The sequence below is a fragment of the Lonchura striata genome, chromosome 2, assembly GCF_046129695.1.
Source record: "Lonchura striata isolate bLonStr1 chromosome 2, bLonStr1.mat, whole genome shotgun sequence".
Taxonomy (NCBI): domain Eukaryota; kingdom Metazoa; phylum Chordata; class Aves; order Passeriformes; family Estrildidae; genus Lonchura; species Lonchura striata.
Genome location: NC_134604.1, coordinates 102,326,470 through 102,340,763, shown reverse-complemented (window position 1 = coordinate 102,340,763; position 14,294 = coordinate 102,326,470). Strand labels below are relative to the sequence as shown.

The 14,294-nt window shown below is 35.5% G+C and overlaps 1 protein-coding gene across 4 annotated transcripts in view; it reads left to right on the top strand.

Annotated features, from left to right (window-relative positions):
• RPS6KA3 (ribosomal protein S6 kinase A3) overlaps nt 1–14,294 on the top strand; it is a 76,593-nt gene that overhangs the window by 16,730 nt on the left and 45,569 nt on the right. The window contains exon 1 of one of the 4 annotated variants that reach the window (XM_077781639.1): nt 4,054–4,139. The exons of the other annotated variants lie outside the window; for them this stretch is intronic. Coding sequence (XP_077637765.1) covers nt 4,101–4,139 — 39 coding nt within the window. The 5' untranslated portion in view covers nt 4,054–4,100. Of the gene's footprint in view, nt 1–4,053; nt 4,140–14,294 lie in introns of those variants that run through there. 4 annotated transcript variants of the gene reach the window in all.

Sequence of the window (14,294 nt, the reverse complement as noted above, 5' to 3'; positions counted from 1 at the left end):
GGTTTTAAGACATAGCTATAATTTCTTAAACATTAGGGAAATGTTTGGATTCACCAGTGTTCATAATCCAAGTTTTGGATTTCTCGTTATTTGCAGATTGATACTTAATTTTAGTTGAAACAGCTACTTATGTAGCTACTTGTAGCTTGGTTTTAAAATACTAAACTTGTACTTTAAAGTATTCTGTGAATCTTACATTACTTTTAGCATATTCTACTAAATATACTTAGATATATGTACTCACGTATTTAATTTTATTTTCCAATCAAATAACTTTATTCTTGAACAAATAAGAGATTTTTTTAGGCAAACAATTTATATCTGTAAAAATTAACTTCAGTTATTTTCTTCTCAGTGACCAGACTGTGCTTTGTAAAAGGCTAAATACTTTTTTTTTTGTCTAATGTGATGAAATTAGGAATTCATTATCTTCCAAAGGACTCTACTCTGCTGAAACTTGGATGAATTTTGTTAGCAACTTTGTGACATGGTGCATTTTACCTCTCTGAGAATGGACTTTCAGGAATTCATGTAAGAAGTTACAGCATCCTTGTAAACAGTGCAGACCATTTGGTCTGAGATGTTAACTCTTAGATATCAACCTAATACATAAGGAAGGCAAGCCCTGGAATACTTTTTTTTCCCCTAAGATGTCATCAGGTGTTGAGGAAAGATTACAGCAAAACTTTCATTAATGTGTTCTACTGGATTTTCTAAATGACTTCTTTTGCATTTGATGTCTTACATGGAGAGAAAACAGATGGTAGCCCTGCAAAGCCTGTAAACTGACAGATGGAAGCTGCCACACCCCCTGTTTAATAGAATATTGCTGCTTTGACTATACAAATGTATTTATTATGAAGTAAAGTATATTATTCAGCTTCTGAAAACTCAAAAAATTAGCTCTCTGTTCCTCAACTGTTGACCTTTGTCAAACAAGGGCTTTTCATTCCATATGTGTACTGCTTCTTTGTTTTTTTGCAAATAAATTGAAAGCAATCCATACAACAGAGCCTTGCTTTTCTAGCACTGTATAGACTTTATTTGCATTGTTACACTTCTCAAACTGAGGGTATAGGAGATTGTCAGTTTATCTGAAGGACTCTACTTATATTGAATGTTTCAGCATTCAGTAAAACTCAGGGATTCCCGAATGTTCTGTATTGCTTCGAGAGTTCCTCAGCATTTTTTACTTTTCCTGTTCTCTGTGAGCTCTGTTTTCTAGAAAGTCTAGGCAGCATTTCCTGTCGTTTTTGTAAACTCAGATCATCCAATTTAAACAATGAGGAGGGGATAATGGGAGATGAACTCACTTTATATTTCTGTACTGGAGGAGAAGGAAATGCATTGTGCAAGTGGAGTTCTGCGATTGACAGGACTGTGACTGACAGGCATACCGCATTCCCTTTGTTTTGGAGACAGCTGTGTCTCCTGATAAACAAGTATAATATAAATCCTTATCAAAATTTTAAGTTAGGGAAGCTACTTGCTGGAGCAATTTGTTCTTTTCATCAGAGACTTCCCTGTTGGGGACTGCTGCCCTCTAACCTGTCTCCATACATGAAGGAATATTTAAAAGAGCAAGCTTTCTTCTGAGAGGTGCTCAAAGCGAGTTGTGTAGCTCATATCTTAATGTTTCTGGTTGGCTGCTGGTGCTCTTTGGGAACCATGCAGATTGTGTTCTCCCAGAACACAAGAAATTTCTTCCACCTGCCAGAATCACGCCGGTTATAGGAGAGCTATTGTTGTGAAGTAACCCCACTGACCCCTGAGCACAGTGCTTTGTACTTCTCTGGGAGGTCACATAAAAGGTTTGGGAGAGCAGTAGTCAGTAATTGTACGAATGTTTCAGTTGAAATGGCTTATTCCCGTCACCCTTAGCAGATACAGCATATCTGCAGTAAAATACACTCATACCATTACAGCCACAAGATAAGAAAATTATTATTTACCCACAGTATCTTTTTGTCTGTAGGGAATATTGTAGTTAGAGCTTGTCTTACCATTTACTCTCCATTTCTGCCTTTAGCCCTTTTTGGTACAACAGGATTTATTAGTGACTTGAAGATTCCTGGTCACTCTGCTGTTAGTGTAATTGTATCTATTATTAACAAGGTAAAGACAGAGAGCTTGAGTGGTCTCCCATTTGTTTATTTAAATTTCTTCTAAGTTTTCCAAGTGCAAATAACTATATTGCTGTTAAACTGCAAAAATAAATTCTTGTGGTATTTCAGTTTTGAAGGAGGAAGTAGCTACATGTTTGAACCAATTGAAGAGAGGAAAGCTTCAAGTAATTTTATGCTGTTTATGAAATATTTGAAATCCTTATGTTGCACTAAGCTTATTGTGTTCAAGAAGCTTTGTTCATCTTGAAACTAATATTTAATAATTCTTCATGCTGTCTTACTACTGCTGTAGGAAAGACTGCTTCTTCCAAAAAGGCTGTGCCACACTGGACTGTAAAAAGCATATTGGCAATGAGCACTTCTGAGCCTTCAGTTGAATCACAAAGTCCTCCTTTGTGTAGTAGTAGTTCCTGAAGGCCTGTGTTTATTATAATAATAATAATTGTGTATATTCGGTACACAGATTTTGAAAGATTGTCCCTGCAGATGTGACACAAAGACCCATAGGAGTACAAAAGAACACTAAAATGGCACAATTTTGCATCTGGGATATGGCTAAAGTCAGGTCTTTATTTCACCTCTCCATTTTGACAAGAGGATCTTGGCTCATGCTGAGGAGATGTGTAATCCCAGTTTAAAGGAAAAGCCAGAAACTGATAGTGTAGGGAACCAGGATGTGGGATAGAGATAGCAATGTGTTCGGTCACTTAAATTACTGGCTTTGTCTTCTGAAGAAGAATTAAAATATAACAAAAAATGAAGTAATCCAGATATTTGTTAGAGCCCAATGAAGGGAAGCTGTCTGCAGGGTGGGTTTGTTTTCATGTCTTGTGCAAGCAGGACTACAGTATTTTGCTGTATGTTTCCTTTGATACATAGTCTCTAAACGGAATCACCTGGATATGTTTATAGCTGAATCCTTGTATATGCCTTTGACTAAAGCTTTTTACTTGCCTGTGTTTGTTTATTACTTGAAAAACAGACTTATTCTACTAAAGGAGCATGTACTTTGCAATTCATTGTTTTAACAAGTATCAACAAAGCTAAAGATAGTGTCAATATTCAGGAAAATAGCTCCTGAAAATAGTCTAGAGAGATCAAATTAAAAATCTTTTCTCTTACTCTTTGCAGTAAATAGATCGAATCCTAATTCCTAAAACATTTGAAGTGTTTGGGACTTGTTAAATATTGAAAGAAAGCTTAGGGATTTTTTTTACTTCAAGAAGTTCAGTTTCTACAGAGCAATACACAATACTGGTGCATAAGTCAGACATTTGAGCTGGGCAATCCAATTTAAATATTTCTCCCGTTTGCTTTGGCCTAGAATATCTGTGGAGCATTTTCTGTGTGCAGGATTTCAAAGGACTAGGCACAAGGTCATTTTGGTCCTCTAACTAAACTCTAGTAAATAAAAACAATCTTTAGGCATTCTCTGCATTGAATTCTGTAAGACAGTGATATGTGAGATCTTAAAACATTTTGTAAAGTTAAATTAGTAAAAATACATTTATCACATATAGACTAAAAATACTTGCTATTGTGCTTAATCAGTGAAATGTTACATAGTAGTGTGATTTCTGAAATAGATGCTGGTCTCTTTTGTTCTTTTCTGGGAACCAGGAATCAGTAACATCTGCAACAGCCTGTTGCTATCAGGCAATCTGCTTAAGTTTCCTGTGCTGATCTCTGTAAGTATCAGCAATATGAGTACCACTGCTGCCCAGTCTTTCTTTATCACAGTTCTATGTGTGTGTGTGTATTAAATCAATGTCTTTTTTTTAATATAATTTTTTTTCTTTTTGACCTTTTTTTCCCCCCTTCTCTCTCCCCACCCCCCAGCTGTGTGTGACTTGCCTGACAGGAAATTTTCTAATTGCCGGAACAGCTGGTCACAGCAAAAACGCCAGGGTTGGTCTTCCCTGCTAGACTTATGATCGCTCAGTCAGAAAATCCAAACATCATGGTTTCGTAGTCATGTTTAAATTTCTGGCTCTGCGTGTTCGCTCTGTTCGGGTGAGCTTAGTTTCTTATTTAAGAGAATAAGGGGGAAAGTTTGACTTTTATTTAACTTCTAATTTCAGAGCAGTTTTAATTCTTCGTTGCTTAGGGATCAGTGTTGTTTGGATACAAAGTGTTTTGTATTTCCTTTAAGAAAAGTCTGTGGTATGTTCATATCTTGTAGAAGTTTCTAAGGTACCTGCTGATAAAATCTAGCCTTATTAGGAAATTGTTACCTGTATGTAAATAATGTAAAACATATATTTTAGGGGGAGGTGGGGGGTATTAATTATGAGCTTAGTTGTATGTTTTCTCACTGAGAGCCAAGTTTTATTAAAAACCTTTGTAGTTTTCTTGCTTAGTGGTTATTTTAATAGTTACATCTTCATATAGTGCTTTAAACTGTAAGATATGGCTCTGTGTGATGATAGTTAAAATAACTCAAGCATATTAATAGCTTAAATTTATTTCTGAAATGGTATGGAGAGTAGTGATGCTTGCATAAGAGTTATTTCAACTTTTAAATGATAATTTAGTCATAGCAGATGTTTAATTTGTAATTTGTCTTGTTGGGCATATATTTAAGCATTAAAAAGTTTTGTTTAAGTTTAGAAAAATTACTAGTGGAATATTGTATTGTCCCAAGCACTGTTTCAGAACTATTTAATATTACATGTAAACATGCAGACAGAACATTCTATCGTTGGAAGTCAAATCAGACCTTCTGTAGGTCTGCAAATACTTTTCAGTGAGGGAGTAAAAAGTCCAAAACCCTGTAACCTTCTTGTGTAATGACTTGAAATCTTACGTGAAGGTCTATTAGCTTGTAAAAGTGGTAGACACCTACTAGCCCATGTCATGGTTTAAACAATTTGTATTAGTTTTTGCAATGCATGTTAAAAAATGAAATTGAATTTTCTTGCCACAAGTGAAACACCAGAACAAGACATGAATGTAAAACAATACAACATAGCTTGCATTATAACCAATTTTTAATGTAAACCTTATAAACTAAATACTTAACAACTCATAGTCCTGAATTATAGTTCTTTTCCACAGGCAGCATGAATGGCATTCTTCAGAAATTTTGTCGCATAATGACATTGTTTTATCTTACAGGAGCCTTGTTGTCTTCAACATTCTGTTGATTTTAAAATGCTAGCTATTGCAGACCAAACTCGGGTTTCAACCCATATAGATTTCAGTATATGTTCAGGAAATTATGATAATAAAACATAGGATTGATTCATAGAGCTCATAGATTAGTGCTGAGTATGCTCAGGGATTATTTTTCCTTCTAAATAGTTTGGAGCTTTTTAACTTTATTTAGTTTTTTAATTGCAATTCTCTGAAATGTTAGTGCTTATAAAGTAGGAAAAAACTTATATCAGAGTTACTGGGAAATGAAAGTTCCACCCAATGAGTATTTTTTTCCAATGCTGACGAGCACATTTCAGTTCATGAGATAATTCTGTGCTGTTAGATTAAAAGAGAACTACATTGCAAAACTGCCTTTGGTGACATTCAGGAATTCCTCATCTTACCTTCCAAACAACCTAACGCTGGGAGTTCCTTTGGGAAGGAAGGGATAGTGTCCTACTTCTGTCCTGTCCTTTTGTGTTTTCATTCTAAGGAAAGAAAGCATTTTCAGAATTACCCTCCCAGCCTGGTGAACCATATTTATCCACAGGGCCTTACCTGTCCTCTGGCTTGTTTCTCTGGGACAGGATTCATTATTCAAACTCCTATCTGCCTTCATCTGTACAACCAAAAGACTGGGAGGAGTTCTGCTTAGTAACCAGGTCTGCAGTCTTCATTCTGTGAGTTGGCTACATGGCCAAATGCAGACATAGGCATCCTTCTAGATCTCAAAACTGTTTCAGAAAAAGCCAGAAATTAAGAGTAGAAAGAGAGTAAGGAATAAATACGCAAATACATTTTTTTTCTTTTTTATCTATACAAATTGTTTTCCTCTGAGAGACTTAAAAATTTAAGAATTTAAAAAAAAGAAGCACCAAGCCCAGACCATGAAACTAAACATTTAGAAATAAGATTTCCTAAAAGAAAACTTTTTTCTATCAGGTAAAACAATGAATACTGTCTGCAGCAAGTGTTATGATGTTAGTCAAAATTGTAAAGTTTTTTAATTTTCTAAAAAGAAGCAAAGACATAAATTGTTGAAAGCCTGTGTATCTGACTTCAGATGTCCACATTTAGAACTTCTGCTGTACTCTTGCTTTTCTTTGGTAGTAGTGTAAGACACAATAAACAGAGAATATCCTTAGATCAGCTTGACTTAATTTTATGCATAGTACTGCTTTGCTTTTTGTCGTAATGGAACAATTGCTGCTTCAGAAGCAGAATTTTTAATCAGCTTTTTAGAACAATTGTTTGTGTATGAGGAGATAAGTAGTGGTTAGTAATATTAAGTGATTCAAATTGAATATTAGTCACAGTTATAAGGAATGGATTTTAGTCCATGATTTAGCTTACTAATACTGCTTACCAAAGTAATGGGAGATTGTGAAGTACTTGTTGTACTGTGAGGTTTATTTGTAAGGTAGTTTTGAATTTGAAGGTAGGAGTATAAAAAGTATAGAATGTATGAAAGCATATAAAATGTATCTAAGGTACTTAAAAACACCTAGACTGGTGCATTCTTCACATTTTTAACTCCCATTTTTACCTTAATGAATATGTCTGTAAGCTGTAATAAAAGAAGTAGAAGTAATTTGTTTTCAGTGTGCTGCTCTTTATTGCTTCAAAAAGTATAACTCAAAAGGAGAGTTTTATTTCTGCAGCTAATGCTAAAAATTCATCCTATGTTCATAACAAGTTGGGAAAGAAAAAATGCATCTAGGACACTTCCTGACTCAAGGGAGGGGAGGAAAAGGAAATTCTGTACATGAGCTGGGGAACTGTGCCAACATTGAGTCATCCTTTTAAAATCACTTGATATCCAATAAGCTTAGTGTCCTTACAGGACATAACTGCTTTATGTAACTTCAGTACCAAGGTTTATTATCATAGTCAATACTTCAGAAATAGTTTATTTGATTATGGGGATCAACATTATGATGCTTGTGACAGACAAATATTTTGCCGAACACAGCCATGTCCAGCAGAGCTCTTAGCAGTACAATGAAGGCTAACAAAGTAGTAAAAGGCAACCTTTACCCATTGTTGGAGCAGTGGGAAGTAAATTGCTGGGGAATCCATTTTTCTGTTTTCAGTATTATCTTTGGTTGTAGTGAATATATATGTGCTTCAGGAAAGTGCATTTGTCTAAAGGAAGCAAAACATTAATGAAAAGAGATTGAGAGGGGTGAAAACAAAGCTGCTACTTCAATAACGAAAATGGAAAAAATCTATGTTACATAATCAATACTAAAAAGTGAAAAATTATAAAAAGCTGTATCTTTGGTGCTGCACATTTGGATTTGGTTTTTTTTGAAAATTGTATGGTCAACAGCATACCCTGATTTTAGGATTGATACGCTGACTTAGGTCTTACCTTGAAAATGGCTGATGTTTGAGGGTAGTTCACCAATATGGACAATATGGTTTTGACTTAATTGTTATGATCAAAGCTATCAAAAAGGATTTGTTTTTTCTTATTCTGATTCCTAACTATAGAAGTTGAAGTTCCAGAACTGCCATCTTTCCTGATGGTGATTCTGGCTGTTTCTCACATGTAAATTATCCCCATACAAAATAGATACAAAAAATACTGTAGTATGTGGTTTTAAACAGAACATATTCATTAAATAGTTCACTAAAGAGTTTCTGATGGGATCTCACCAATATCTTTTAATGTATTAATAGGGTCTGTTTAAAATAAGTATTTAAGTCACGATATTGGCACAGTTAAGTGCTAAATGGTGTATTAAGAAAAAAATCTTGCATAGTTTGGGGGAGTGACTTGGCTTTGTCAGGCAGTGACTCTTGGAAGGATTCTCAGTACCAACTAAACACAGCCCCATGGCTGGTCCCTCAGCAGCTGTGGTCACTGCAGGTCGAGGCAGGAGGATTGTGGCTGGAAGCCTGAGGGTTACTGCTCTATGTGCAGCATAAATCAGTGGTGCAGGGGCTTCCATAATAACATGAACAGTCAAGTAGTAAAGATAAAAAATTTGGGGAAGACTTTGCAAGAACACAAACTAGAAAATCACTTGACAGTGAAAAATCTGAAAAAGTTCATAAGGAGCAAATTAAGTTCTAACTAAGACTTATGTCTGTAAGTGTTATGTTCAAGATGGTTCTGTTTTGTAACTTCTTCACTCTGTTAAGACAGTACACAATTAACAGGTAAAGGTGAAACATGGATAATGCTGGAACCAGGATTATCAGTATTTAAATTAATTTCTCCAGCAATTGCTTAAGATGGCTTAGCTATTATAAAGGTTTTAATTATTTATTGATATTAAAATTTGTTAATCTTCTTATCTGATGTTTACCTTAAGTCAAAGCCTTAACCTCATTTTTACAGATTTTGGTCAGCATGTTAACAATGTTTGATGTCTGGGAAGAACTTTTATGATCACTGGACCCATCCAAGGATTTTTTGCATGTGTCAGATTTCCCTCCCACTGGGTTTTTGTGAACTTGAGTATGTATAGCACATCTGTCCTAATGATGTGTGCTTGTTGGAAAATGGCAATTTATTTAAAAGTCCTGCTGATAGTCAATTTTTTTCTCAGTTCTAAAAGCGAAGATATGACAGGGTTTTCTTTCTGTCCAGAAATAGTGTTGTAAAATTCAGAGGTTTTATTTAAAATGAGTGTGAGGTTAATGGTTTGTCCTTGTTCCTTTCTTATGTCCTATATTTCATAACTTCCATCTCTGTTAGATGCAGAAGGGATTGGTATGTGGCCTTTTACTTTTTTCAATGTCGAAAAAACCTTTCATTCTGGTGCATAGAATCAGGTTTGGTGCTGTATTTCTTGCTATATTTTGTATAGCCAACAAGTGTGCAGAGGGGAAGCTTTTTGATCAGCATTTAGTCATCTGCCAGCTGAAATTTACTGCACTTCTGAGGAGATTTTCACCTTCATCTGGGCAATGCTGATTTTGTGGGAAAGTGAGCATGCAGCCAGCCTTGTTTTGCACTCAGTTCTTCTGCATCCCTTCTTGTAATGGCATGCGGATGTTGTGTGTTATCTTCAGTATCCCCTTCCTGGTGCAAAGGAGTCAAGATAGGATAGTTATTCATTACATGTCTCATGCAATAATGACTTCAGGGATTTTCTAAATCAACCTTTTATAAAGAGAACTTTCTCAGAAATCTGATCCTGAATTTGTTCCAGGTGGAACTCGGGTATGGTGAAGGAGTAATTTATTTTGTTCAGCCTTTAGCTGCTGTTACTCCTTTTTTTGTCATCAGAGATGAACATCCATTTTCCACAATAATGGGCCTCAGAATAATCAAAAAAGTAATGCTAATCCTTTTGAAGTGTTTTGACATGTTAAAAATAAATATAATGTTCTTTCAAAAAGCCTTCATCTATAGGTACTTGTGGCATGTACTGCACATACCTATCTTTATTCTTTATATGATGAAAAAAATTAAACCTGACGGGTTTTTTATTGTTCTTTGTGTAGTTAGAGAGATTTTTTTTTTTAAACCCACACTTATATAATCAAATAAAATCTTTCTGGACCCTTCCAACCCCCAATCTTGTTGTACATGCCTGTCTTTGTTAGGAATCTTAGTTTTTGGGTATCTTGCTTTCAGTCACCTTTCTATTTAGTTTGAAGCGGGCAGCAGAGACTAGGCAGTCAGTTTTTCTGTTCAGGATGGGTCCAGTTTACTTTTCAAGTCACGTGCTATTGACTTTAGTGTTTGAATGTCTTAATCTGTAAATGTTTCCCTGTACTTTTTTTTCCTTACCTTTCCAATTCTATGTCACTTCATGACTTTACACCCCTTAAATGTCATCTGTGTGTAGGAGCAATATAAATACACCAGCCCATTATTATTTTTGCACTAAAACTTTACATTTTTTAGGTAGATGCTGCTTTTTTCCTTTGGAGTATTATATGAATATCATAACTTTAATTTATACTTTCAGTATATTGAAAAGTGTATACTCAAGTCTTAGTCACTCATCATGAAGCTGATGAACTAATTAATCTTTTAATACCTGTTACCTGAAATATGCTTTCATTAAGGTTTAAGTGTTTAAAATATTTCTACTCATTTGAGTATCTAGAAAAGGAGAAGTCTGTCTTCCAGAAATACCTTTCCTAAGTATGCGTTCCATAGCAGTTTATTCTTTGATGTTCTGTTTAAGTTAATTCACATCTAGTTCTTACATGTCTTTAAGAGTAAATTCTTGCTGAATTTCCTATTTCTGTGCCGGTATTTTGAAATTTCTTTGCCAAGCACTTGTCATCATGTGTGTTCACACTTTGCTTATGCATTTTTTTTCAGGAAACTGAGACTGAGAATTTTAGGTGCAGTGAGACTCCTATGGTGTTTGGGCTATGGTGTTTGAGTGTGCTAATATTCCTTATTCTGAATGGCTTTCCTCTTCCTGCTACAAGAAAGAGCACATATCTGATTCTGTGCTGCCTAATTAGATGATTTGGAGTATTTCCTTGTGGATTATTTTGCCAGTACTGCAGCATACATTAATATATATTTTTAAATTATTTTAATCTTTAGTTGATTATTTCTGTCCTTTTTACATAAAATTTGTAGACTAAGAATGCTTCCATGTTTTGAATATTTACTATTTAAACACTAATGAGCGTCGCAATAGTATTGTGGATTTTACTGGTAGTTCTCCTAAATGCCAGTTCAGAGCCCAGTTTAGTCGTCCTAGACCAGCTTTTCAGCTGTCCCTAGAACTTACTGCTCAGAAAAAGGTTTGCAGATAACATACAGCATGTTCTGCACTGATGAGCTTATGCCATCCAGCTCTGTGTCGGTCACTTCTTTACACAGAGCAGTATTCAGGTCTCCTAGTGAAAATTCAGAATTCTGAAGGGTATATTGCAGAGGAGTCTATGTATAGATAAACTCATGTTTTTCTCTTGCTTTTCTGGGCCTTTTCATTACTACTGAGAAATATGTATCTGGTAAGACTCTGTTTCTACTCCCTTTAGGGTGTGAAGTCTGGTTTTGTTTTAACACATTATCTATTAGTTGTTCCTGTAATAAGATCTCAAACAAATACAAATATTTTATGTTGGAACAGAGTTAATTTACTTCTGAATTTAAAAGTGAAGGTAAAGGAAATTCAATTACTAGAAGCAAGATGAGTGTTTAATGTTCATTAAGTACCTAAAATAGTGGGATTTTTTTCCCAGCAACATGATTAGGCTATTATTTTTATAGCCTGATAATAATTAAATAGGTTTTCACTGCTTCCCTAGAAGGTGTCTGTCCTTTTTTTTACTAGCAAGCATGTTTCCTATTCCAATTTGCAGCTGATTACTTAAGGTAAAAATGAGTTGCCCTTGGTGTTGCAGAATCCCCCTTTTTTTTTTCTATAAAGTTTTTAATTCAGATTTTGTCTGTGTCATACAGTCCATTTGGTGTTCTTTCCTATATGTATGTGTGTGTTCTTGTACACAGGCATATATTGTGAAGTATGTTACTATACGCTTACTTATATGGAGATACTGGCCAGAATAGTTCTGACTTGCAGATCACTACAGGAAATTATTTTGGAATATGGTATTTTAAATTGATACCTAAAGTTGTTTGTCACTCACTTCCTTTCTAGGCCAGTGTTGATTTAACACTATTACATTGTTAAGTAAACTCAGTAGTGTTACCTTCTATTTGTTTCCTTGTATTCCATATTTAGTTTCACTGTAGTGGAAGCCAGTAGGAACCACTTCGAAGTTGGCTCACATGGTTGTTTTGGGTTTTTTTTAATGTCTTTCTGAGGTAGTGTAACTTTTTAGTGTGAAGAAGGCTTTGAGAGAACTGTGTGCCAAGAAGAGGAAGTCATGTCTTGAGACTTTTATTTACACCCTGCTGCAGTATAATGCTTGAGAAAAGGGAGCTTTCCAAGCTTATAAATAACAGAAATAAAATGTAGGCACTAGGGTATAGTTGTAACTGGAAGGAAGACCCAACCATAGCAACTGGTGAGTTGACTGTCTGTAGTTGTGTTATCAAGGAAATTTACCAAGGAATGGGAGAAAGGAGCAGAGGACCCAAGTATTCCAGCATCCCATTTATTTTCAATTCATCACATGGGACAAATGGTTTTGCCAAGTACTAAGAAATGATCAAACAATTCAGTACCAGATGAAATGGCTGGCTTCTCTTCCAGTTTCATCTCTTCCATTATGCAAGATGACATATATCATCTGATGTAATTAGTACAGTTGGTTGAGAATAGAGATTTCTTTCTACAGTGTATAAGACTTGTATTTTAATTCAGGTAGATAGTGAGGTTTGATTACCTCTGCATATAAATTGTGTTTCTGTAAAAGGCTTAGCTTTTGTATTTTTAACTGCATTTGCAGAACACTGTTTAGGTTAAAATAACAAACATTCAGCATTACGTCAGAAAAGGAAACTGCAAATTTGTAGGCAACCACTCATTATAAATCTTGCTCCCAAACGAGAGTTACTGACAAATTAAAGTTGGATATCATTAGAGTTCCTTTTCGTTTTAAACCAGAGTTCTATTAGGTCTGCCTTTTATGGTCTGAAGAGTAACGGAGCCCTGAGAAAAGTCTGGGAATATTCTCTTGGTATCAGGAATGTGAAGTGGTGGTTTGGGGTTTGTGTTGTTTTTTAGAGGATGCTCAAAATAACCACTGGAAAGTTGGTTGCATAATAATTGCACAGCATTCAAAAATAATAATTTTTGTTTGTGTATAGAGAGCAAGATAATATATTTTCTTGTTGAGTATTGTAGTGCTTTTAAAGCAGTATAGAATCAGAAAAGGGTTTGGGTTGGAAGGGACCATGAAGGTCACCTAATTCTAACCCATGTGCCCTGGGCAGGGACACCTTCCATTACATGAGGTTGCTCAAGGCCTTATCCAGCTTGGCTTTCAACACTGCAAGGGTTGGGGCATCTACAGCCTCCCTGGGTAACCTGTTCCAGTATCTCACCATCCTAACAGTAAAGAATTTCTTCCTAATACCTAACCTAAATTTCCAGTTTTTCAGTTTGTACCCATTACTCCCTGTCCAATCACTGCAGTTCTTGATGAAGGATCCCCCTCTGGCTTCCCTGTAGTCCCCTTCAGATAGTGGAATTTTACTATGGGGTCTCCCATGCAAGCTTCTCTCCTGTAGGCTGAACAGCCCCAACTTTCTCAGCCTGTCTTAGGGAGATGCTCCAGTTGTCTTACCAACTTCATGGCCCTCCTCTGGGCTTGTTCCAACAGTTCTGTGTTCTTATGTCCACCTGATTGCTTTGCGTCCCTGAAGGCAGTAGATAAGAGATTTGAGAATATTATGCTTCACATGTTTTTGACTTTCCGAAGATTGCCAGGGAGCAAATAGATAAAACCATTAAGCAGAAATGGATCAAAGTATCTGAAGTAGTATGTGCTTGGCAGTCTGTTATGCTGAGCTATTCTATTCCTCCCTTGGGATTCTCTAAGATTCAATGGGTGGTTTAAGTAGTATGTAATACAACTGATCACATAATATTTTAAAATACAATGCAAAAAATGTCCACCATCAATTTACTCCTTTGACAAGTAAAAGGAAACAATCTATCTTTCAGACTCTAAAGATTCAGCCGGTAATCAATGCTGGTAGCATCTTCTCCTGAAAAGACAGAGAAATTCAGGTTATTAGATGGAGTACTCAGCATGCCTGTGTGCACACACATACAAAATTTTGGCTGTCTTAAAATGGAAACAGCCATGTAAACTTAGAGGACATCTTGGATCTTCTAAAACTATTCTTAAAACTATATTCTTCGCATTGAAGTATCTTTTTTCACTCTCTGATTTTAAAAGTTCCCAGCATGTTCTGTGCATTATTCCAAATCACATGCTGGAGTTTTTTAATATATACAGACTCTCACACACACTCAGGATTTCTTATGTGCAGCTCGTTTTCAACTTTGGAATCTTTTGAAAAAAGAATCTTTTCAAGAAGAATTGTCAGTCTGGGAGAAGCATGTGTTGGAATGTGCTGACCTGGGTGGACAGTTGCTTTGCATTTTTATATAATACTGAAAT